General features: G+C 32.8%; 4 protein-coding genes across 8 annotated transcripts; 1 reads left to right on the forward strand and 3 right to left on the reverse strand.

The window, feature by feature from the left end:
- The first annotated feature begins 2309 nt into the window (after nt 1-2309).
- Nucleotides 2310-5786, forward strand: LOC113874534 (cation/H(+) antiporter 4-like). Its single transcript, XM_027512755.1, has 3 exons — nt 2310-2606; nt 3418-4458; nt 4689-5786. Exons 1-3 carry the CDS (start codon nt 2310-2312, stop codon nt 5784-5786), a joined length of 2436 nt encoding a protein of 811 aa, XP_027368556.1.
- Nucleotides 5787-6570: 784 nt separating this feature from the next.
- On the reverse strand, nt 6571-8951 carry LOC113846890. Its single transcript, XM_027475615.1, has 3 exons — nt 8834-8951; nt 7425-8383; nt 6571-7034 (listed from the first exon to the last, which is right to left on the reverse strand). The coding sequence occupies exons 2-3, from the start codon at nt 8379-8381 to the stop codon at nt 7029-7031; spliced, it is 963 nt and encodes a 320-aa protein (XP_027331416.1). The 5' UTR covers nt 8382-8383; nt 8834-8951; the 3' UTR covers nt 6571-7028.
- A 1873-nt stretch (nt 8952-10824) lies between these two features.
- LOC113846487 (stomatal closure-related actin-binding protein 1) lies at nt 10825-16913 on the reverse strand. Of its 5 annotated transcripts, none has more exons than XM_027474827.1 (13): nt 16558-16913; nt 16115-16415; nt 15789-15917; nt 15283-15375; nt 14879-15019; nt 14051-14119; nt 13803-13886; nt 12926-13106; nt 12303-12419; nt 12070-12128; nt 11750-11884; nt 11359-11508; nt 10825-11250 (listed from the first exon to the last, which is right to left on the reverse strand). In XM_027474827.1, the coding sequence occupies exons 2-13, from the start codon at nt 16394-16396 to the stop codon at nt 11206-11208; spliced, it is 1485 nt and encodes a 494-aa protein (XP_027330628.1). In that variant the 5' UTR covers nt 16397-16415; nt 16558-16913; the 3' UTR covers nt 10825-11205. The 5 variants fall into 5 exon arrangements, with proteins under 5 accessions (XP_027330628.1, XP_027330627.1, XP_027330629.1 ...); XM_027474826.1 differs by having other exon boundaries at nt 10847-11250; nt 16536-16913; XM_027474828.1 differs by having other exon boundaries at nt 10902-11250; nt 16115-16310; nt 16698-16913.
- A 1966-nt stretch (nt 16914-18879) lies between these two features.
- LOC113847421 (G2/mitotic-specific cyclin S13-7) lies at nt 18880-21380 on the reverse strand. Its single transcript, XM_027476521.1, has 9 exons — nt 21272-21380; nt 20950-21070; nt 20583-20637; nt 20205-20456; nt 19987-20112; nt 19652-19900; nt 19393-19554; nt 19107-19288; nt 18880-19021 (listed from the first exon to the last, which is right to left on the reverse strand). The coding sequence occupies exons 1-9, from the start codon at nt 21309-21311 to the stop codon at nt 18880-18882; spliced, it is 1329 nt and encodes a 442-aa protein (XP_027332322.1). The 5' UTR covers nt 21312-21380.
- Nucleotides 21381-22652: the final 1272 nt, after the last annotated feature.

A 22652-nucleotide genomic window follows, 5' to 3' on the forward strand; every position in this document is an offset into this window, starting at 1 on the left:
AACGTTTCATTTTCATTTCAGAAGCCAAGTTCAATGCACGTATTTGACATCCTCTTCCAAAAGCATTGGTTACAGAACTTTTGCACCCTCTTCACAATTAAAATCGCCAAGTAATAATAATATTCAGCACAATAATTAACGAGATAAAACCAATATAAATAGACAATCATAGATCAATTAAGTAGATTGCTTTATTATATATTAATGTTACTTGCATGCAATAGACACATAACACATAAGGTCTAATGCTTATTACATGACCAGTCTACAGAAACATACCACCCAAATTGAAAATGACATTCATATTGGTAACAAAACGGCATAAGCTACTTCTTGTTCTTTTGTTCAGCATGCAAATTAGAAAAGAAACCGAGGGTTCTTCTCAAATTCCTCCCTGGAAATGTAAGATCCATCTCCACCAGGAGCTTTCATCACCTTTCCCTCAGAATTGTTCCCATCATTCCCTTTGGGTTTGGGTTTTTCACCAGTACTAGCTCTGCCATCCATGATTCAAATTGATCACAACTGAGAAATTCACAATAAAGCTTTTAAGGTTTCAAATTAGTGGCTATGATATATATCTGTTTTTTACTATAAGATAGAGCTGGCTGGCTTTTTATACAAGAAATTAAGAGGTAGAGTCGTGCTTCGTGAATTTCCCAAATTAAATGCCTTTCAATTTTTTATTTTTCCAAAACATGCATGGATTCACGCATACGACCAAGAAAAATATTAAAGCATGCATTTGACCGATGTTTCAATTTTCAATAATATCTCACACCATTTATGCGCCAATTTGTTCCCAACATTCCATGTCATGAAGATGTTTTTAGTTCTATTTCTGTGAGATTTTAGTTTTTAATTTTAATTTTTTTAATTTTAGTTTCTTTTTTTTTAATCCAATATTTTTAATCTGTATTTAATTTGAACTTTTCAATCCGGCTATCTCGATGGGAATAATGAGTATACAAGTTGTATATTTGTGTAAGACTTTAGTTTTAGCTTTTAGTTTTCTTAATTTTAGTTTTTAATTTTTTAAAATTCAATACTTTTTTTTATTTAACAACTAGAGTAATCAATTTGAACTATTCAACCCGACCTGTCCCTATGTGGATAATTAGTTTATACAAATTGGACTCAACAAGTTCACAGCTCTTTAAACTTTTAAATTAACAATCAAATTTAACTCATATATACTTAATTTTTAATGGAGCCAACATGCATAATTATATTTTATAATTAAAAACATGTATGTTATAACTTATATTTCGAATACAATGAATATAATTGCTTAGTTTTAGAAGGTATATTTAATCATATATTCAACTAATAATAGTAGTATTTTAAAAAATAGAAGATATAGATAAAAGTTAAGTTATGAAACTTAACGTCAGAGAAATCATGTAATTTAATTATAAAATAATTCTTAAAAATACTCTAATTTAAAAATGAGAGTTTACTTTTTTTTCAATTAGCTCTTATTCATTTTACATAATTATTCCTTTTCTAATATCTTTAGATAATATGCACGGCTCACAAATGCTCCTTTTATTATTTTTTTTTATAAGCAACAAAATAAAGTATTTTTTATTCTAATTATAAGAAATATAGAATAAATTTAAGATATATTAATTGTTAATTTTTTATTTTTTATTGTTAAATATATATTTACAAGATAGTAACTACATCATTTAATGTCGTAAGTATTTTTAAAATAAAATTTATATTTATAAAAAAATAACTAATTTAATTATTTTTCTTAATGCTAATGATTTTATCTTTTATTTTTTATAAAAAATAGTATATACAGCATAGTAAGGACGACAACTAAAATTTATTGTTTTGCCCCATATTTAGTGCCCTGTTTAAAGAAATAGAACATTGATAAAAAAAAATAGCCTCTGATAATATTGTTAAAATAAAAAACGAAGAACAAGACTCGATCTCGTGATCTTAACCAGAATATGCTTAAGATCAACGGTCACCAACTTGTGGTTTAGGAGGCATGACATGACAGTTTAACTGCCGACATAAATTTTGTTTTTCTTGTTTTGGGTACAGCTGAGACAAGCTAAGCAAAATCTAGCATTTTTCATGGTTTGTTATGAACCAATGTTCAAAGGTTGTTGCCAAGAAACTAACAAGTCTATTACAACCTACACCAAATGAACAATATAAAACTTGTGTTCATTGCTCATTTGTATTATGGTCTCATAAATTATCATTCCATTGCACGTAGCCACTGAATTTCTTCAATATCTTCAACGCTTCAATATTTCATTCGCTTTAATTAATTTCTCTTCAGAGAGATGGGGACAAATAATGATACCTTAACTGCCATACACAGAACAATCTTCGTTTCAGCAATCGTCAATGAAACCTTGTCAGACCCAGCTAGAAAATATGTTATGTATGATGTTCGCGTTGATATGCCACCAAAGATAGTATCTGATGGCCTATGGGGTAATACAGCCTATGCTGCATTACCTTCAAGAGCGACATTGCCACTATTGGAGCTCCAAATTATCTCCATTTTCACCATCACTCAATGCTTTCATTGGGTACTTAAGCGCCTGGGGTTCCCCTATTTCGTTTCACAAATAATGGTATGCTTTCTCCCTCTTCTCTCTTTGTTTCTAGTCTCATTCAAGAACATGACACGTATTTGTTGTGCCCCACGCACGTTTACACACAAAAATTAACACATTTTTCTTATAGCATGGCATTGTTATAATGTTGTCAAGGAAAAAAAACCAAATGCGTGTTAGAACATTGTAAAAAGATATTAGAGATGTTGTTGGATCTTGTCCCTGCATACGTACATGTGTCTAGAATTTCAATTATTTTTAAAAAGTTTTAAAATTTATTTTGTTTAATATTTTTTTAGAATACGAATTTGATATATCTAGTTGTTAAATTAGATTATATTATCTTAATGAATATGAATGTAGATAAATCTAACATTTATATGCATGTAATTATAGTAAATATTTTTTATATTTTAAAATAAATTTAATTACTGAAACATCAAATAATTTTAAAATTATATGAATTTTTTAAAACTTTATTTATTTGATGAACTTAAATAATTCAACAATTAAATTAATAAATTTTAATGTGTATATATAAAAAATTAAGCAAGACAAATTAAATAAGATTTATTTATATCGGACAAAGATTAAGTGAACGCATGTTAGAGAAAAAAAAAAAGTTGGGATAGTATTTATTGTAAAACAAATGATAGAAAATTCATCTTAGGTTTATGTATGTGTGAAAAACATATATAAAATTCAAATTAACTTCAGTAATAAGTACTCACATCAATGCTTGTCCATAGAAATGATTTATAATTGAAGATTATGGTGTAATATAGTTAATTTACATCTGAGAAACATTGATGTCTCTATTTGCATGCAGGCTGGCTTTGTTCTAGGCCCTTCTCTCAAGATAGACGCATTGAAACCACTCAAAGCCATGTTGTTCCCTTACGGGAGTGAAGACGTATTGAGCATAGTATCAATATTTGGCTACACATTCTTCTTGTTTCTAAATGGCGTGAAAATGGATTTCAGCATGATAACAAGAACTGGGAAGAAAGCTTGGACAATAGCTCTTTCTTCACTATTGATTCCAACTTTTATTGGTCTTACCGTGTGCTACAAATTCCTGGATTCTTTTAGAAGAACCCTTGGAGAGTTTGATGGAACTAAACTACCCGTGGTAGTAATAGGTCACAGTGGTTGTTCTTTCCCAGTGGTAGCTTCTCTTTTATCTGATCTTGAGATCTTGAACTCAGAACTTGGACGCTTAGCACTCTCAGCAGCACTTGTGATGGATGTGTTCACTTCATTTGTGACAGGTTTTGGCACTGCTATTGTAAGTAGTCTTAGAACTGATTCACACGATCATGATCAAAACAAGGGTGCAAAACTTGCTGCTTTTAATGCCACAAAATATGTTGGTTTTTTGGTAATGGTTATCACCATTGCACGTCCTACAATGAGGTGGATTGTGAGAAGCACCCCTGAAGGTAGAAGCGTAAAGAAATCACTCACCTATTTGGTTGTTCTCATGGCCCTTTTTTCAGGGTTGATTGGATTAAATGCTAAGCAAACTGTGTTAGGTGGGGTGTTACTTGTTGGTCTTTTGGTGCCTGAAGGTCCTCCATTGGGGACTGAGTTGATTAAGCAACTTGAGTTGTTTACAACTTGGTTTCTTTTGCCACTCTTTGTGACTAGTTGTGCCATGAAGGTGGATATTTCTGTACCCATGGATGTCAAGTTGATTATAACTGTGGCAGTCATAATTGTTGTTGTGCATTTGCTTAAGCTGCTTATAACCATTGGAATTTGCCGCTATTGCCACATGCCCAAAACCGACGGTTTGTGTCTTGCTCTCATGTTGAGCTGCAAAGGTGTTGTGGATTTTTGCACCGAAGTGTTCTTATTTGATTCAATGGTAATACTCCATTCAATTCTTTCATGCATGCATAATATGAAAATATACTAGTTTATTCACATTAGAATTAAAGTTTTAGTTGAATTCTGATCATACCATCTCACTATTTTGTTTTAGGCCGTCTTTAGAATCTCATTTGTTTTCTACTTTTGCCCACAACTTTAATGGTAATACCCCATTCAAATATTTGTTGGCTAACTTTGACTTTTATTTCATAATATAAACCGCAGTTACTGAGCAATCAAACAGTAGCCATGATGACCATATCAGTGTTGACGTTGGGAAGCATTGCACGCATTGGTGTGAAATCCTTATACGACCCAGCAAGGAAATACGCAGGATATCAGAAAAGAAACATTCTAAACTTGAAACCCAACTCAGAGCTTCGAGTAGTTGCATGTGTCCACAAACCAAGCCACACAGTTTCAATCAAAAACGCCCTTGACATTTGTTGTCCAACAACAAACAACCCTCTAGTGGTTCATGTCTTGCATCTCATGGAACTTGTTGGTCGATCCACTCCCGTTTTCATCGCACATCGTCTTCAAGAAAGGGTTGGTTCAGATCATCATAACTTCTCAGAAGATGTCATTGTTACCTTTGATCTCTTTGAACATGACAATGCTGGCACTGCATCAGTTAACACCTACACAGCTATATCACCCTCACGCTTCATGCATGATGATATTTGCTACCTAGCATTGGACAAACTTGCTTCCATCATCATTCTTCCATTTCATGTAAGATGGGCAGAAGATGGTTCCATTGAATCAACAGACGAAAACATAAGAGCTTTGAACAATAAGGTTCTTGAAAGAGCACCATGCTCAGTGGGGATTCTTGTGAATAGAGGGTCTTCTAGTTACCATGGTCCAACAAAGAACATAGCCATGATTTTCTTGGGAGGTTCAGATGATAGAGAAGCATTGTGCTTGGCTAAGAGAACAATCAAAGATTGTGGTTATAACATGGCTGTGTACCACTTGGTTGCAAGCAACAGTGGTTTCACAAATTGGGATGTTATGCTTGATGATGAGGTGCTGAAGAGTGTTAAGGGCACTTACGGTAATGTTGAGAATGTAACATATGAAAAGATTATTATTGAGGACCCTTCTCAGACCACTGATTTTCTAACACAGATAGCAAATCTACATGATTTTATTATTGTTGGGAGAAGAAATGGGATCAAATCGTCTCAGACAGCAGCACTTGAAAGTTGGACTGAGTTTTCTGAGTTAGGGGTGGTTGGAGATTTGCTTGCTTCCCCAGATACCACTACTAAAGCTTCCATTTTAGTGGTGCAGCAACAACAAACGCCCAAGTCATGAGAATTAAGACTACATATATATACACTCTGATCAGAATTTTAATAGTCCTTTATATAGACAGATTCTCATGTTGTAGCTCAATTTTTTTATCAGCAAATATGTTGAATAATCATTCCATGTCACATTTTTGTAGATTCCTTCTCAAGTTATTAATTCGTCCTGTCAATGATAACTAGACGCAAAACGTGTGTGTGTGTGTGTAATTTAGAAAAGATTAAATGAGAGACGAATATTTAATTAAAAAACTATTACGATAGGACAATATTTAATGATAAGACTTTGTCATCTCATAATGGTATACACATACTTAATTTAAACGAATTGTTTGTGGTTCCTCCTGATTTGTATAGGATCTAATGATAAACTTACCACTAATACGTCGTTGATTCAAATAATATATGTTTAATTCTCAAGTAAGGCTGTCAATAAAATTTTATACACATAATTATTATGATAAAATATTACATAATTTAATAATTGAATTAAAAAAATTATCTTATGCTTCCATCGCAGTCTTGATTTGTGCCACTTTAATAAAAATGCCGACAAACATGAGTATCACTGTGTACTCGTCGCTATTTTATGGTGTGGATATGCAAAACCAAGTAAAATGGAGGCTTGATTTCATATATACTCATTGAATGAGCATTACTGGTACTTTGGTACAGCAATAGTTTGAGTCTATGAGAAAACCTTCCCTTTATGTTCGAAATCTAAGTAGTCAATATTTTAGGATTAACTAGGATGAAGCATTTTTTGTCTTAATACTTGGACCAGGATATGTATAAACTTTAGTGTTTTCATGTTGTTTGGTACAGGCACACTTTTCCAACTTCTCAATAGAACTGTTAAATTAAACACGAAAACAAAGATCATAAAACTTTTTGCTGTCTCGCACTCTCTTAAAATACAAGTGAGAGATTAAGACAATGGCTATTATGGAGCAACTTAAAGCAAAGCCCCCACGAACTAAGTTTCAAGGCAAATGAACATTTATGAATCAAGCACTCAAACAAGAACAAGGTTTCAAGAAAAAGAGCACAAGCCAAACTGAAGCATATATTCACTAAAACACTGATACTTGCACATGATTTGAATGTCAACTTTGTCTCTCAAGATACATAAATTGGCCATCAGTACTCAGAAAGTAATGCCTTCAGATCAAAGTCCATTTTTATTAACTTTCTAATGAAGATATGCTGTAAATAAAAATAACAGCTAGTAGTAACCTGCTACAATTCTTCAATCCTGCAAAGAAAAAAATTATACACAAAAGTTATGACACAAACAAATATAACCGGATGCAGAGAAAAGATATTAATCTGCCTAGTTATATTACCAAGAATACATTTACATGCTGGTACCATCGAAATTTGACCAGTTAAATATGTTATCTAAAAGAAATTTTCAGTATAAAAAATGGCGTTGCCTAAAATCATACATATGCATGCACAAAAACAGAAAGATGATATTTTGTTATTTACGATTAAAGGATAATGATTGCACATGCAAATGTATATTAACTTGCAAATATATGCTTAGGTGCATGCCAATTCAGAACTATTAAGACTAGCCACATTCTAGAGAACATAGAAAACATAAAAACAAAACAAGAATAGATAAAAGAAGTTAATAAACCTCATCATCATCGTCATCGTCATAATCACGATCTTCCTTCTTTTTCTTAAGACGGGTAGTGCCACCTTCTTTGCTGATGGGCAATTTCATGGGTCCAAAGGGAGTGTCAACATCAATATTTCCTTTCATGGTGTAACCAGTGCCCCCTCCTCTAATCATGTCCCAGAGTGCAGATCCAAAGTCCTTAGGCCTGAAGGTAATTGGAATATCAATGTAACTAATTCCACTTTTCTCAATTTTTGCAGATTTGGCAAGTTCTGCACCTCCAATGCTAACATCACCAAGCCACACTTCATAATCAAGAGCATTGAGACCCAGATCAAAATCATTCTTGTTTTCCAATTTCAAATGAAGAGTTGCAATTGTCTCTTCAAAAGAAAACCTTTCAAAATGAATCTTCTCAAGATCAATATCAGGCTTGTATGGTATTGGGATTTCTCCAGTTTTCTCCAAAGGCAGAGTGAACCTTCCCAAGAGAGGAATATCAAAAATGAGATCAACCTTCACCCTATAAGGAATGATGCTTCCAGGTTTAATATCATCATAAGTTTGCTTGATGTCATCATAAACCAAAGTAACAGGAATTTTCACAGTTTGCTCTCCATGTGCATGGATAGTACCAGCATCGGGTATCATCCCCGAAACTAGTTTCCTTCCATCACTCTCAACCAAGTAATTTACGTCAATAAGAGGGATTGGCACAGGATTTGGGTTCTTTATGAGCACATCAACAACAAGATCTGCTTTGTGAAGATTAATTGATGGAATGTGTATTCCAGTAACATCAGCAGTTGGCTTCCCAAACCCAATAGCTCCCTCAATCTTCTCGCCAATGTCATGAATGAAATCCTTCACCTTCTCAATAAATCCACCCTTTTCATCCTCTTTCTCATCTTCTTTGTGGTTTTCATCCTTAGAACCCCTTTCCACCACTTCTGGCTTATCAGATGTAGACATATCTAAATTGCAGGTGGTAAATTATCAAATTAGCACAATCAATTAGGTTGAGCAAGATCCAATCCAACCACACAACAAATCGAAGTCAAACAAAGTCACAAATTCACTCTCTGATCCACTATTTGCAAAAGGAAACACTTTTCAAATTTCAACATTCTCGATCACTTGCATTCGCATTAATTAGAGACAAACATATTATTCAAAATGCAAACTTTAGATCACCATGGTCCAAAAAATGCATCAAAACTTATAATTCCACATCAGGGTGTTTGTATTTTTTTTTTTTAAGTAATTTCATTTTGTCAACGGAAGATACACAGAATCAATCATAAGGTCAATGCTTGATCAAATGAGTAGATAATAAGATATCAACACCACAAAAATTAAAAATGAAACATGGTTAAATTGACCTAAAGGAGGGAATAAAGTAGAAACATGAGAAAGAGAAGTACCTGAGATGAGATCAGTGATCCAAGTGAGGGAGAGAGAGAGAGAGAATCAGTTCACTGTGAATGGAATCAGCACAACACTACTACACAACACAACAGCTGAAAGATCAAGATTTTGTAGGGAAAAAAAAAGTAAAAATAATAATAACATTAATGGCATAGATTGCATCAAGGGTCAGAAAATTGCCACAAAGGGTCAGAAAATTGCCACAAAGACACGAGGAATGGTAGCCGTTGATTGAGGTCACAATTGGTTCTACCGACCTTTCCACTCTGTACACGGAATGTACAGGTGCCCGACATTGTTTATTTATTTTAGGAGGGAAAAGGACACCGACCACTCCCTTTTATCCAAATTTCAACTTTATTAAGTTGTCACACAGCTAAGGAAAAGTCTTAATTTGATTAAAAATTACACTTTATTTATTTTATTAATTAATTATTGAGTTAATATTATTAAATATTTATAAAAAATTACTATTTATTGATAAATGTTTTGTTGAAAAAAACTAAGTCAAGTTTAGAATTTACTTTCATTTTGACAATTCTACAAATAATGGAGTATAATTTACTCCAAAAGTAAAATAAATTAATAAAAAAAGAATTTTATCCACATTATTTTTAAAAAAATAAAAATTATTCAATCATCTGAGTTTTAAAAAAAAAAAAAGACGTTAAGTCGTTTCGTTTCAAATTTTAGCTGAAAAATAACTACCCCATTTATGCATAAATACAAATGAGCATTGTTGCTTTTATCTTTTATTTAAGATAAGAAAATTTTAGGTGATATTATATTGAATTATAATTAAATCCTCATTTCAATTTACATAATAATTAAATGAAACTTTTTTACTAAAATAAAATTATAATTTTAGTATTTAAAGCAGGCGTATAAATTTCGAAAAATGTTGAATGAAGCTTGTTGTCTCCTCTCCATGGCATTCTTCAAGCAGATGCGTTGTCCTAATAAGATACTCCCTGTTACTCACATTATACATCATTTTAGGCATTTTAACTAATTTAAAGACATTTATTATTTTAAAATTTAAGAAAATATTAATTATTTATTTAGTAATATCTTGAATGAATATCTAATTTTTTAATTAGGGTATATTTGTTAAAGAAAGTAATTTTATTTTCATAATTTGTGCAATTAATAATTTTCTTAAAAAGTATTATTAATTTCTTAATATGACTTTCACTATTGTTTTTCTCTCATTTATGATAAGTGGGTTAAGTACTGTATAAGAACAAAGTTGAAATAAGAATATAATTGAACATAAGGTAATTAATATTGTTTTTGAACTTTTAAATTGACAAGCAAACACAAATTTCTTTCAAAAAAATAAATACTGAAAGGAGAATGTTATATTTGAAAATAAGATGGAGAAATATAACTTCACTTATAAATTATGAAAATTCTACTAGTGACCAGTTGTAAGTTGTCTTTGGGCATTTTTTTTATTGATTTAAAAAAAGCTTTGAAAAATGAATTTCAACGAAAATGTATTCACTAAATTAGTACATTGTACCTTACCGTTTCCACACCTAAAATAAAATGGTATCAAACTATCAATACTATATATTAAAAAAAATGGTATTTATACTGTAGTTATGAATCATTATCATATATAAGGTTAAAAAAAATAAAATGATTATAATAAAAAACAAGAAAGACTTTTCATTTAAGAGAAATGCTGAAAAGCTAATACTGGTAACCGCCAGTTGACATTACACAGTTGCAAACATTACACCAAACATATCGATTAAAAAAAAGTAACATTATAGGAGCCAGACTATGAGAATTTTTTATTTCTTAATTTTTATTTATTTTCTGGTTTTTGCTGAGAATTCTTAATTTATTTATAAACCTCGCACTCATAAAGTTGGGATCGTAGAAAGCAAGACACTAGACTGAAAAACAGTTTTTATATAGCATATGGGATATTGAAGACTACATTGGATTCTTTTATAAGGTAAAACTAGCTATATAAACATTGGATTCTTTTATATTACATAATGAGGAAGATTCACATATTTCATGCCCACGAGGCCAGTGTCCATAGACAAATGCAATCAGTAGTTTCTTTTTTATCAAATACAACTAATTAGCACCTCATACACTGGATATGGCAGCCAAGGATTCTATAATTTAACCTCTAAAACTTATGTCTCACAAAGGCAAATAAAAAAATGCCTTGGTGCTGTTGAAACAAAATTATATGAATGATTCAATCCCCCCCCAAAGGCATGAATCATCACCAATATAATAAGGCAAATTTTACTGTTAAGATACACCTATAATACAAGGTAGAAAAATTCATATAATTACAGTGGAGAAAGAAAAAAAAAAAAAAAAGATGTACGAAGGCTTATCATGTCCCTAAAGGAGCTCTATCATCTGGTCCAGCAAGCATGATCTGAAATTACATGCATTTTGCAATTCAGCAATAGAGATCAAGAATAGGGGGAAAATAAAGGACTTAAAAAGAGAAAAGATGAATTCTATGTTTCAGAGAAAGACTTACATTACAGTCAAATGCAAATCTTCTTGCAAGCATGATGGCTGCATTCCTTTCTCTCTCTGATTCAAAAGCTAATATAAAAGAATGCCCTTGCTTTGGCTGCCAAAATAGTGCCTGCGCTGCCGCATTTCCACCTCCTCGAACTCCACAAAGCTAAAGAAAACATGATTAAAGGACATTGGTTGACCGATTCCAGTTTATCATGGATAACAAGAGAAGGAAAAAAAACAATTTTAAAGAACTCAGCGCAAGGAAGAAGTTAGAACATTGCTTTGCTTGTTACAATCAAAATATGGCACCCTTTCTAAAACAAGAATGATAGAACGTGAAAAACAATTTTGAAGTTATGAAAATGAATCATCTTCAGCCAGATAGCATGAACAATTTGAAATACCTGCATTGAACTTGAATAGTATTCTTTGGCAATTGTTGCCTTTCCTTTACAGAGTTTTATTCTCATCTTTCCAACATGAAGCACATGAATAGATTCAGTTGGATGATGTGAACCATTCATCTGAGTTACAACCACCTGTGAAATATTAAATGTAACTACAATGTTATTGTCACAGAATCTGAGACTTCTGAAAGTGATGAAGGATATGCTCATAAGTCATACAATAATACAAAATAATCACTTGTCAATATCTCATATTGATGCTCGAAGATATAACATAATTAGGAGGGAGAAAAGGAAATAAGATTAGAACAGCATACGTTGAATTCAGTGTCATGTTTGCGCACAAGTGCCTCTACATAGGTTCCTAAACCAGCAGCTGCATAAGAGTACAAAAGAAAATTAAGCTCGGCCTGAACGCACAACAAAACATGTCTCCATTTCTTAAAACTGATAGAACTACTTCATATTTGAAATAGAAACAAATACATAGAAGCAAGCCCTGTTAATTACTTCGGATGTAAATCAGGATGACTCAGAATTGAAACCATACCTGGTTCTATTGGACCAGAGGTTGAAAGTGTGATGTGCTGGCTCTCTAAAATAATATCAACTTGCAATATGCGCCCAACATCAAAAGGTTCGGGGGCATAAATGAATTTGGTTGCTCCTAAGATAAAGAAATTTGTATTATATGATAAGCCAACATTAACAAAATAAAATAAAAAGAGGAACTAACTGGTTGACATATTTAATAACAATCAGTCTTCTATCATCTTGAACAGATAATGCATCTTGAACAGCACAACTTACATAATAAGCCCCACTGACAGTTAGGATTGGCTGATGTAAATGTATAATAACCACCAAAATCAAGTCATGAGCTATGAATTAAAAAAATATTTAAAAAATCATCTGTATATACACAAAGCAAGCAGTCAGTTTGACTGATCTGTGATGAAAAAAGTTAACAATCAGATTCAGTAGGTTTGAGTGCTGCCTGTATGTCATTTATAATTTTCTACACACACAATAGAAATGCCATCTCCAAAACTATTTTTCACATTGTGGGAAGTGACCAATGATCAATCACACGATATCAGAAGTAAATAAATGCGTAAATCAAGAGTCAACCGACTATGCTCAACAAAAAAAGAAACCGCACAGAAACAATACCTGAGATAAGTTCTTTTTTGGCACCGTCAGATGATACACGATACCACTGAATTGAACATTTTGAAATTTCAGGGACATTATCAGAGCAAGGTTGAATTTGCAAATAAGAACCTAACGTTTCATTCCCTTCAAGCTCATATAGATGTGGAACACTCTCCCCACCTTTTTTTGTCCTTGCTAGCTGAAAAGTAGCATGAAGGATAATCAGTAAAAGAAGCCTACAATGGAAGACAATCACATAAGTCATCCATTTAATCAAAGAAAATTCTTCCTTTAAGACAAAAATGTTGTTTAACATTGACACCCAAACTCTAATTCATATAATAAAAAATCATCATAGAATTCTCCATCACACTGTGTAAGCTGTTTGAAGATTCCCAATCTAAATATCATACCACCTCAGTGAAGGAATATGGAATATTCATGTTCATTTTGTATTTAGTTTCCTTCTTTTTGACATCATAATCAGTAAGTTAAAGCAAATGTGAAAGAATTATAGAACCAGATTTTCAGTATTGCCAGATAATTAGCATGAAGGTATATACAGCATGATATGAAACAGAGGTGAGATAACATGTTCCCCAATAGTTGCGGTACACACACAACACTTGACAAGACATGTCATCCCAGTAAGAAAGAAAACAGGCTCCATGCATGATGTCAAACCATGTTATAAACACACATTCTCAAGCAACCAAAAACCAAGTTACCAAATTCATTACCAAATGTGATTCATCATAACATGCTGCTTAAAAAACCAACAACTGCCTAAAGTCTTCCTCATCAATACCGCAAGTATGTCATAGAATTGACTATGGATGCTATTCATAATTTCATATCACAATCTCTTCAACATGCTGTAAGATGACAGGCATACCTCCTTTTGAATTCGGAGATATTGTCTAGTCTTTTCTGCAAGTTGACCCCTCAATGCTTGAAGTTCATGTTCCATATCCATGACCTACAAATCAATCAACAATCAACAATCCATGAAATAACTTTATAAAAATGTTAATAATATGGAAATATGATGTCCAAGAAAATAAATGGAAGAAACCCAATTCAATGTTGGAAAACAATTAAGAGACTGAAGAGACAAAATAGGGGCAAGAATTCAATACATACCTTGCTTGGCTGATGCAGCATTTTAATTCTTCGAGCCTCTTGAACCTCCTTCATTAATTGTTCCAGGTCCTAAAGGTCCCAGAGAGCCAAATGTTGTTCAGAGGATTAGTAGTAAGTTAAGACAGATTGCAGTACTTGTTTCCTCACAAAAGTGAAGAGAAAGCATAAAACACTTATGTGGAAACAACTAAGAAAACACAGAAAGGGGAAACAGTAGCTCAAGGTTATCACATAATAACAATAACCAAGAAAGAAAATGTTTAGTTGATTTGTTCAGACTTTCAAGGAAAATAAAAAACTTGAACGGAAAGAAATAATAAATGCAAGAAACTTTTAAGCAAAATACCCATCTTCCATTTTCCTTTTGTCCTTATCAAGATAAATAGTTGCAATTACGTACCAAGACCAAGAGCCAATCAGGATAAATTCCTCAACAAGTACTTGTAGGAAAAGAAAGAAAAATGAATTAAGGAGGTGAAATGAATCAAATTTCTCACATAAGTCAAAATCAACTTATCTACTTCAACTTCAACATAAAGTTAGATGAGGGAGCTTCTAAAAAAGTTGATGTGCATAAGTTTAATTTAACTTAAGTGAGAAGTTTAATTCATCTCTTATAATTCATTATTTCTCTTCACCTATATGTCCTTGTTGAGAAGTTTATCCAAACTACCTTCAAATTTATTATATTTTCAGGAAATGCAGTGCAAGAAAATATATGAATAAGAAAACGATTCATAAGTCTGAAGCATTCATTGTTATGGCATCATGACTTGCCAAATTCCCCTACATTAAAACATGGAAAATGACAAGAAAATAGCACCAAACCTGTTTCCCTGAAGCTTGAGACATTCTCTCATGTTCCTGAAGTGCCTCTTCCACTCTCTGAACTGCTGCTCTGGCATCATCTATTTCAGCACGTGCAAAAGCTCTTTCCTCGTCAACAAGTTTCTTAGCATCTTCAGAAGCCTAGAAATTAATCTAAACTCTCAGCAGTGGAAAAGGAAATTTATTTTTGCAGGGCTTTAAAGAAGAAATAAACTGAGGTAAATCTGTTTCATAACATCGAGCTAATGTATTTATGAAAGTAATGTCTTCCATTATGCAATATTCCTGTCATTACTAAAGTAATGACCTGCTCAATTCATGGCAGTGTACAATTTAATCCTTTTTTGGTTCCTATTTCTAGTAAAACTTCTTCCATCATCACATAGAATAGGTAAACATATTACCTGCTTAAGAAAATTTGCAAGCTTCTTAACCTCTGCCTTCTCTAGTATTAGTTCCCCTTCCCTCTGTGTCAACTGAACTGCTAGAGCTTCAACCTGAAGAATGCACAGAATAAGTTAGTTACAGTTGCTTCTCTTAAAAGATTGGGAAAGCATAAATAACCTGGCCCTAGGTTGAACATTCTAATAAAAACTTGGAATTCTTTCTCTGGGATTGGAGCAATGAAAATATATATATATATATATATATAAGAAAATAATTTTCTTCTACAAGCTAATGGAAAACTAAAGAAAAGCATGCCCAAGTTTCTTCTCAAAGCCTTTCCATTCACATATACACACTCTTAATTTGACTTTTATAGAGAACAACCAAGAGTTTATATTTATACTGTCAGCATCAAATGAATTTCTTTAAGCACATAAAAAATAAATGAGCATCTGTTTATCGGGTAAAAACAAATGTGAAGTATATACCTTCCGAGAGAGAGAAGAAGAGAGAGATAACTAACCATAGCAATAGCTTCCTCCACATCATCCTTGTTTCTACCTGCCACACGCCCTCTCAAGGATTCAAGCGCATCTCTAAGCTTCTTCAAAAGAACATGTTTTTCCAACGATGCTGCCTCTCTAAGCCTAGCCTGAATTTCACCAGCAAATGAAAAGCTTAGTTAAAAAAAAATACAAGCGTCAGTTTCTTTGGAAACTATGAATACAATCACTGGTTATTTCAATTGAAAACATTGCACAATAACAATCTTAAGCTGCAAAAACCCTCCAAAAGGAAGAATTAAACTGCTATGAAAAAAATTGAGTTTTAACTAGAAGGAAGGGTAACCTCTTCAGACAACTTAGCAGCCGCGGCCAAGCCCTTCTCAAATTTGCTGGCAAGGTCACGAACCGAGAGACGATTTTGCTGTTCCAACAGCTGTGCAGTCTCACGTGCAACAACCTCCTTCATAGATAGTACTTTAGGGTCATCATTTGTCTCCATTATCTGATTGTTAGCTCCAATTCTGTAATTAGGAAACCGACTAGAAGCAAATACAACATCAGAAGATACTGCAGGCACTGCCTCTTTTTGCATTGTATCACCAAAATCACGGGTCACCCTCGTCATTTTTCACAACCAATTACCTCTACCAATCACAAAAATGCCCTTTAGCACAGGTAAAAATGGAACATACACTCATATATATATATACATGAAGAGAACAAAAAAGTACTAAACAAAACAAACCAAGCAAAACATTAGAAACCTATAAATGGAGATACCAATACCCATTAGGCTTATTGAAGTCAAAGCATATTCTGAGAGCTTTTTACAATGAAACTAAACCCTAATCTTCCTTCTTTTTACTCTTTTTTTTTTATTTTGAGTTGAAGACAATAAGGAAAAGGCTAGCAAAAAAAGGACAAACAGATCATGAGAAGATGAAAAATGGGTAGCTAGGCTTGTGGTTGAAGGATCAGATGCAAAGGGGTTGCTCCAATTTGGTTATTCAAGTAGTGGTCACAGTCAGATCAATGCTTTACGAGAGAGAGAGAGAGAGAATAAGCATGTATCACACAGATAGAGAGAAAGATGAAAGCTTGCTTTTTGAAAAGGGTGAAAGGAAGGGAAAAAGAAAAGCTTTGTGTTGTGCCGCCCGTGTGTGCCGTGGCCCCCTCTGGGCCCCTGCGTTTGTTTTGGGATTTTTGTGTCAACGTTATTGTGTTGTCTGTGTTAACGTTTGATGCTGTGTTGGCTTCCCCTTACAACCTACAACACCTTTGAATGAAACTAGGCGTACTTTGATCATTGTCTAAAGATGTTACTTATATTGTTTTGTTATTACTACTTCAATGTTTTCATCATGCTTATGCTTTAATATTCAATTTCTTCCATTCCATTCTAAAGGGTCCCATTTCAAGGCTTAGCTATTCAACGTTTACTTCACTCACACTTCCAGTTCTTTACTTTTGTTTTAAAAAACCAAAAGGTGGCAACTCCTCTTTATTTCTACTATTTTATCAGCAATTATATTAGTATTCATGCTGAATGAATGAATTGGAGATTGCTTTCCGTGTTAGTTATTTGACTGAGATTTTAAATAAATAAACGCATATTAAATTGTTTGATGGGTGGAGTCAAGGAAAACTTCTCAATATTAAAAAAAGATAAACTGATATTACTACCCCTTTAAAGTTCAGGCAAAAGTAATAATACACACGTGAGTGAAACAATAACTACACCTTTAAAGTTCAGGCAAAAGCACAGATAAAAACGTTGAACGGATTTTGTGTGTTGGCAAGAACAACAAAGAAAAGAAATTATGTGATCGATATTATTCGGTAATAGAATAATGGTTAGCACTATAAACAAATAGAAGAGAACGTAAAGAAAAACGCGCGAGACAGAAAGTCAATTCATTAGAAAATAACTATGGGTAGACATCATCTTCAATAATGTTGACAACAAAGTTTGGATCTATTGCTTTATACAAACTACTCAATTTTTTCACTAATAACACATCATGGTTAATTTGAACATAACTATTGATTATTTAAACTTTAAGATCATTTTAATTAATTTTTTACCATTAATTATTAATTCTAAGAAACATTTTACTTAAAGTTCTTGATGCAAGTGGGCATACCCTTCTTTTTTCTAGGCAAATTAAGTGTGTTTATAGTATTTTATTATTTAGATTTAAAATATATATAATTCTTATAACATCACAAATAAAAAAATAAAATTTATATGTCTAGAAGAACGAACCCTATCCACCAATATCGATTGCGTAGAACAAACAAATGGTAAGGTGATGCTCTACATCTCAATCATGCAGGTGTCTTTTTGTGCTCAATTATCCTCTCATTTTAGAAAAGCAAATAAAAAAATACAAATGTAAAATCAGAAACAGCATCACGGTTTTAAGTCATCAATGAATGCAGCCAAAGAAAGTGTGATTGGTAATTCATGGATACAATTGTGTGTTCATGCTAACCCAAGTGTCCACGAGAACATGTGTGAGGAATCTGAAATTGTTTTCTAATTATGTAATTTTTTACAAATTTGAAAGTAAGATGAATGAAACATGGGATTCTCCTCACACACCAAATTATGATGGGGAACAGCATTATTAATAGATGGACAATAAATGTAGTAATAAAAATAATCCCCTAAAATTCCTTTAAATTTTGGATAATCGAAATCCAATTTGCAAAACCAATTCAATTAAAAACATTTATTGGACTAAAAAAATTAGTCAATAGTTTTTAGTCATTGGATTGGATGGACGAAGAATTAGATTTAAAAATTAGATTTGCTGCAACAAATCCATGAGGAACAAGTTGACAAAAGACGATTTCGTTAGATATCATCACAAGACATCATATCAAACTCCAATTTACAAAAAGAATCAACCTGTGCTTGAGGGCCCCACAAGCAACTTTCTAGCAATATTCCAATCACACTTGAAAAAAAAAGAAAACTACACAGCCACAGATCATAACAGTAATGATCTTCCTAAACAAACCTTCCACAGGTTTTAAAGTCATAACATAGCATCATTGTATAGGGGTAAATACAATCATCCAAAAAATTAACCTAAACTACATTCAAGACTGTGATAACAAGTTCTTTGCTGGTGTAAGTAGAGCAACAGTACACCGATCTGAGCTACAGAACTTCTTGTAAACTGCCCTCAGCTTACTTTCTGGAGCACCAGAATGAAGGTTGACCATTAGTTTGGCACAATCCCTGGCAGCATAAATTAACACACGTCACTTTCACAGTCATGCTGAATGAATAAAACAAACACTCCATTTGCTGACCCAAGATTTACCTTAGTTGTTCCTCAGAGTAGCCTGTGTAGTGCTTCAAAGTCTCAGACCAGACAGGGCTTCTTTCAAGGGTACATCTAGCCGCATACACAGCAGAAGCAGCAATCAGAGAAGGAGGGTACAACGTTACAGTAGGATAGTGCATTAGACCAAGTTCAGCAAGGAAAAACACCATGTTTTCCATCTACAGTGGTTACAAAAATTGGCACATTTCATTAGGAAATTCCAATCCATCCGTTAAAACTAAACTTTTAAAAACATAACAATCAAATACAATAAAATATATACCGCATTATCAGATGGAGTGGAGGCTTTGATATACCGAACCAGGAAAACATATGGTGTGGGAACAGTTAGATACCATTCAAGTTGTCTCAGGATGGTTTTCTCCATCATCAGTACCTGTTCTCTATTATAAGCATTATCTGATATGCATACAAAGTCATTAACCTGCATACAGATACGGAAAAACCAATACAAGTTAGCACTTTCGTTTCATCAAAACCAAACAGAAATTATATATCATAATAATAGGAAGAAACTTCACCTCTGGTGCCCAAATTTCTTCATATTTTGAGGCTATCAGCATGGAACTGATGCCAACCAGCTGAAGTTCCCTTCTAGGCACAGCCTTCATGGACAGGAACCGGTCAACAATGTTGAGGGTCAGATAGAGAGTTTCTGGCATGAGTTCAAATTTGCGATGCACTTCTATCAACCAGTCCACAAGAATAGATCTCATCTTGGCATTTATATCTGGTTGTGAACCCATGTAATCGTGTACACGACCATCATTCTGTTTCATTTCATCACAATCGAATGAGTTTTGTGCATACATAGAAAAAAGGAAGATGTGTGGATGAACAAAGCCTAGAGCATTACTTCAGTGAGTTTGTAAAAGTTGTACATATCATCAATGTACTCTATTGCTGCCAATTCATTGTCCTTGTCACTTGCATCAATGTTCTCTACCAATTCCTTCGAGCTATAAACGATTCCACAAGCAGCCTGAAGGTTGTTGACATGCTTTTGTTGTTAGACCACCATGATGCACCAAAACAAGAGGGAGAAAAGAAAATAAGAAAAGAAAGGAACAAAACCTTGCTTCTAGCACTGAGGACTGAACTAAAGGCTTTAGCATTTTTCCCAGCAGATCTTTCTTTCCTTGTCTTTCTTACATCAACAGCTTGCTTCTCCTTCTCTTCAGATTCTTCATCAGAGCTAATGACAATTACTTCAGGTTCCTGTGTAGGCTTCTGACCTGGTTCTACCTTTGTTGCAGCAACAAAATTCCCAACACCAACCCCATTAGCTGCTACCACTCCGCCATTCCCTAGTTCAGCGTTTGAATTCTGGAAAATTTTTAGTCAAACAGATTTAGAGACACGACCATTTGAAGAATGAAATAAAAAAAATCTGTTCATTGACTCCTTTGAAAATTAGACAGGTAATAAATTTAAAAGGAAGAAAAATGCTACCTTGTTCTTCTCTGCTGCTGCCTGTGCATTAGCCAATAATTGAGCACTAAAGTTCCTGATTAATGACAAAAAAAGTAGAATTAGGGAAGAGAAACAAAAATATATAAAATAATAGTCTGGAAATATAGTATAAATATTAGACAGAGGAGTCTCACGAAACATGCTCTAACACGTTGTTTCTAAGTTCTAATACACTCACTCATGTTTATTGAGGAAAATATATTAAAAGTTACAAAAATATGGGTTACTCCAGTTAAATTGCAAGTGATTTTAAATAAATTTTACCTACTAAAGAGTATTTTATGATTTGAAAGAGGATGTATGACAGTGTTGCTACATTTCTTTTAGAAAAGAAAAAGAAAAGAACCTTGTGACTCTCTTAGTTACATTAGCACCGGGTTCTGCCTGTTTAGCCACAAGATTACCAATATCCTGGAGCACCCTTCTAGTTCTTCCTTCTCCACCCACATTCTTTTGCTTATTCTCACCTAAAAAAAAGAACTTTAGAAAGAAAGCAGGGCAGAAAAGAAGCACAAGAAAGAAAGGGTAAAAACTGCAAACCAACCTCAAATTACATAAAAGTTCAACATTCAAACACTGAGCAACACCCAGTGAGAAAAAAAAAAACACAGAAACCAAAACAACATAAACATGGAACCGAACAAAGAAGAGAAAACAATTTAGCATACCTATGGGTTGTTCCTGAGGAGCAATAGCTCTAGAAGCCATGATACTTTGTTGTTGCGGTTCTTGAAAAGTTGAGCCAAAAACACCGCCAAGACTAGAGAACAGCGACGACAGAAACAACTGCAGACGACTGTTCCGAGTCTCTCCTTCGCCTCCTTCGTCGGTGGTCGCCACCGCGTATTCAACCGTTTCTCTTTTGGTGTCTCTCGATGTGAATGTGAAGAATGAACGAATGAATGTGAATGAAGAAGAAACAGTGAGTGTTATATGTTTCTTTGTGATTGCAACGTTTGTGTATGTTTTATATGATGCCTCTACCCCCCAACGGTCGATTCTTTCTTCAATCTGAACCCTTCGATTTTGTCTCATCCAACGGCTACTACTCTTTTACTCGCTCCCTTTCTTTTCTTGCACTCTTTATAGCCGTTGCCCTCAGATGCTCGTTCCCACAATTTAACCGCTCCTCTCATATTCCATCTTTTTATTATTATTCCTTTTATTTCTTACTGAAATTGTGAGCCCCACTTCCAGTCAAATTAGAAAAAAGAAAAATTTTAAAGAAAATTTATGAGTTCCTCTTAATTCATTATTAGTTCCCACAATTTTTTTATCTAAAATTTTACTTCATATTAATTTAATTATTAAAGTAGATATAAAATAATATATCTTAAAAAATTCAAATAAAAATATAAATGATTAAAAAGATATAGATGAAATAAATGAAAATTGATGAAGTAATAAATTTAAAATAATAAAAGAAAAGAAAATATCATCTCACACTCTTTGGTAAAAAATTCTTCAATAATATGAGTTAAAAATATAATGTAAATGTAGCTAATATATAATAATTTGTTATTGGAAGATAATATCAAAACGTATAATGTCAATATGTTTCAGTTTTATTGTTGTAATATTATATATATGTTAAATAGTTTTAATTTATATTAGGAATATATTTAATTAAAATATACTCAAAGAAAAAACATTAAAATATGTATTTTGTACTAAAAATTTACTTTATAACAATTTTATTATTAAGAAATATAAAATATATGATAGTAAAAGAAAAAGTAAAAAGTTTAGAAAAACACTTTTTTCAAGAAAATATATACAAGTGAAATGAATGAAGAGTTAATAGAAACTAAATAGAGTAATAGGTGAACAAAGCAAAAATTAAAATATTTAATTGCATTTTAATCCCTTCATCTTAGGAACGAAAAGTGCACACAGTTCAAGCGATTGGAATCTAAATTTAATTTTTTTTTTCCTCTTTAAGTCTTAATTTCACATATTATAAAATTTTTCAAATTTTTACTATTTTTTCCCTTTAAACTTTTAAAATGAGTTGTGTTCTAATTACATTACAAACCTTCCAAAAATTTA

Source organism: Abrus precatorius, unplaced genomic scaffold (genome assembly GCF_003935025.1).
Source record: "Abrus precatorius isolate BTA unplaced genomic scaffold, Abrus_2018 Scaffold8, whole genome shotgun sequence".
Taxonomy (NCBI): domain Eukaryota; kingdom Viridiplantae; phylum Streptophyta; class Magnoliopsida; order Fabales; family Fabaceae; genus Abrus; species Abrus precatorius.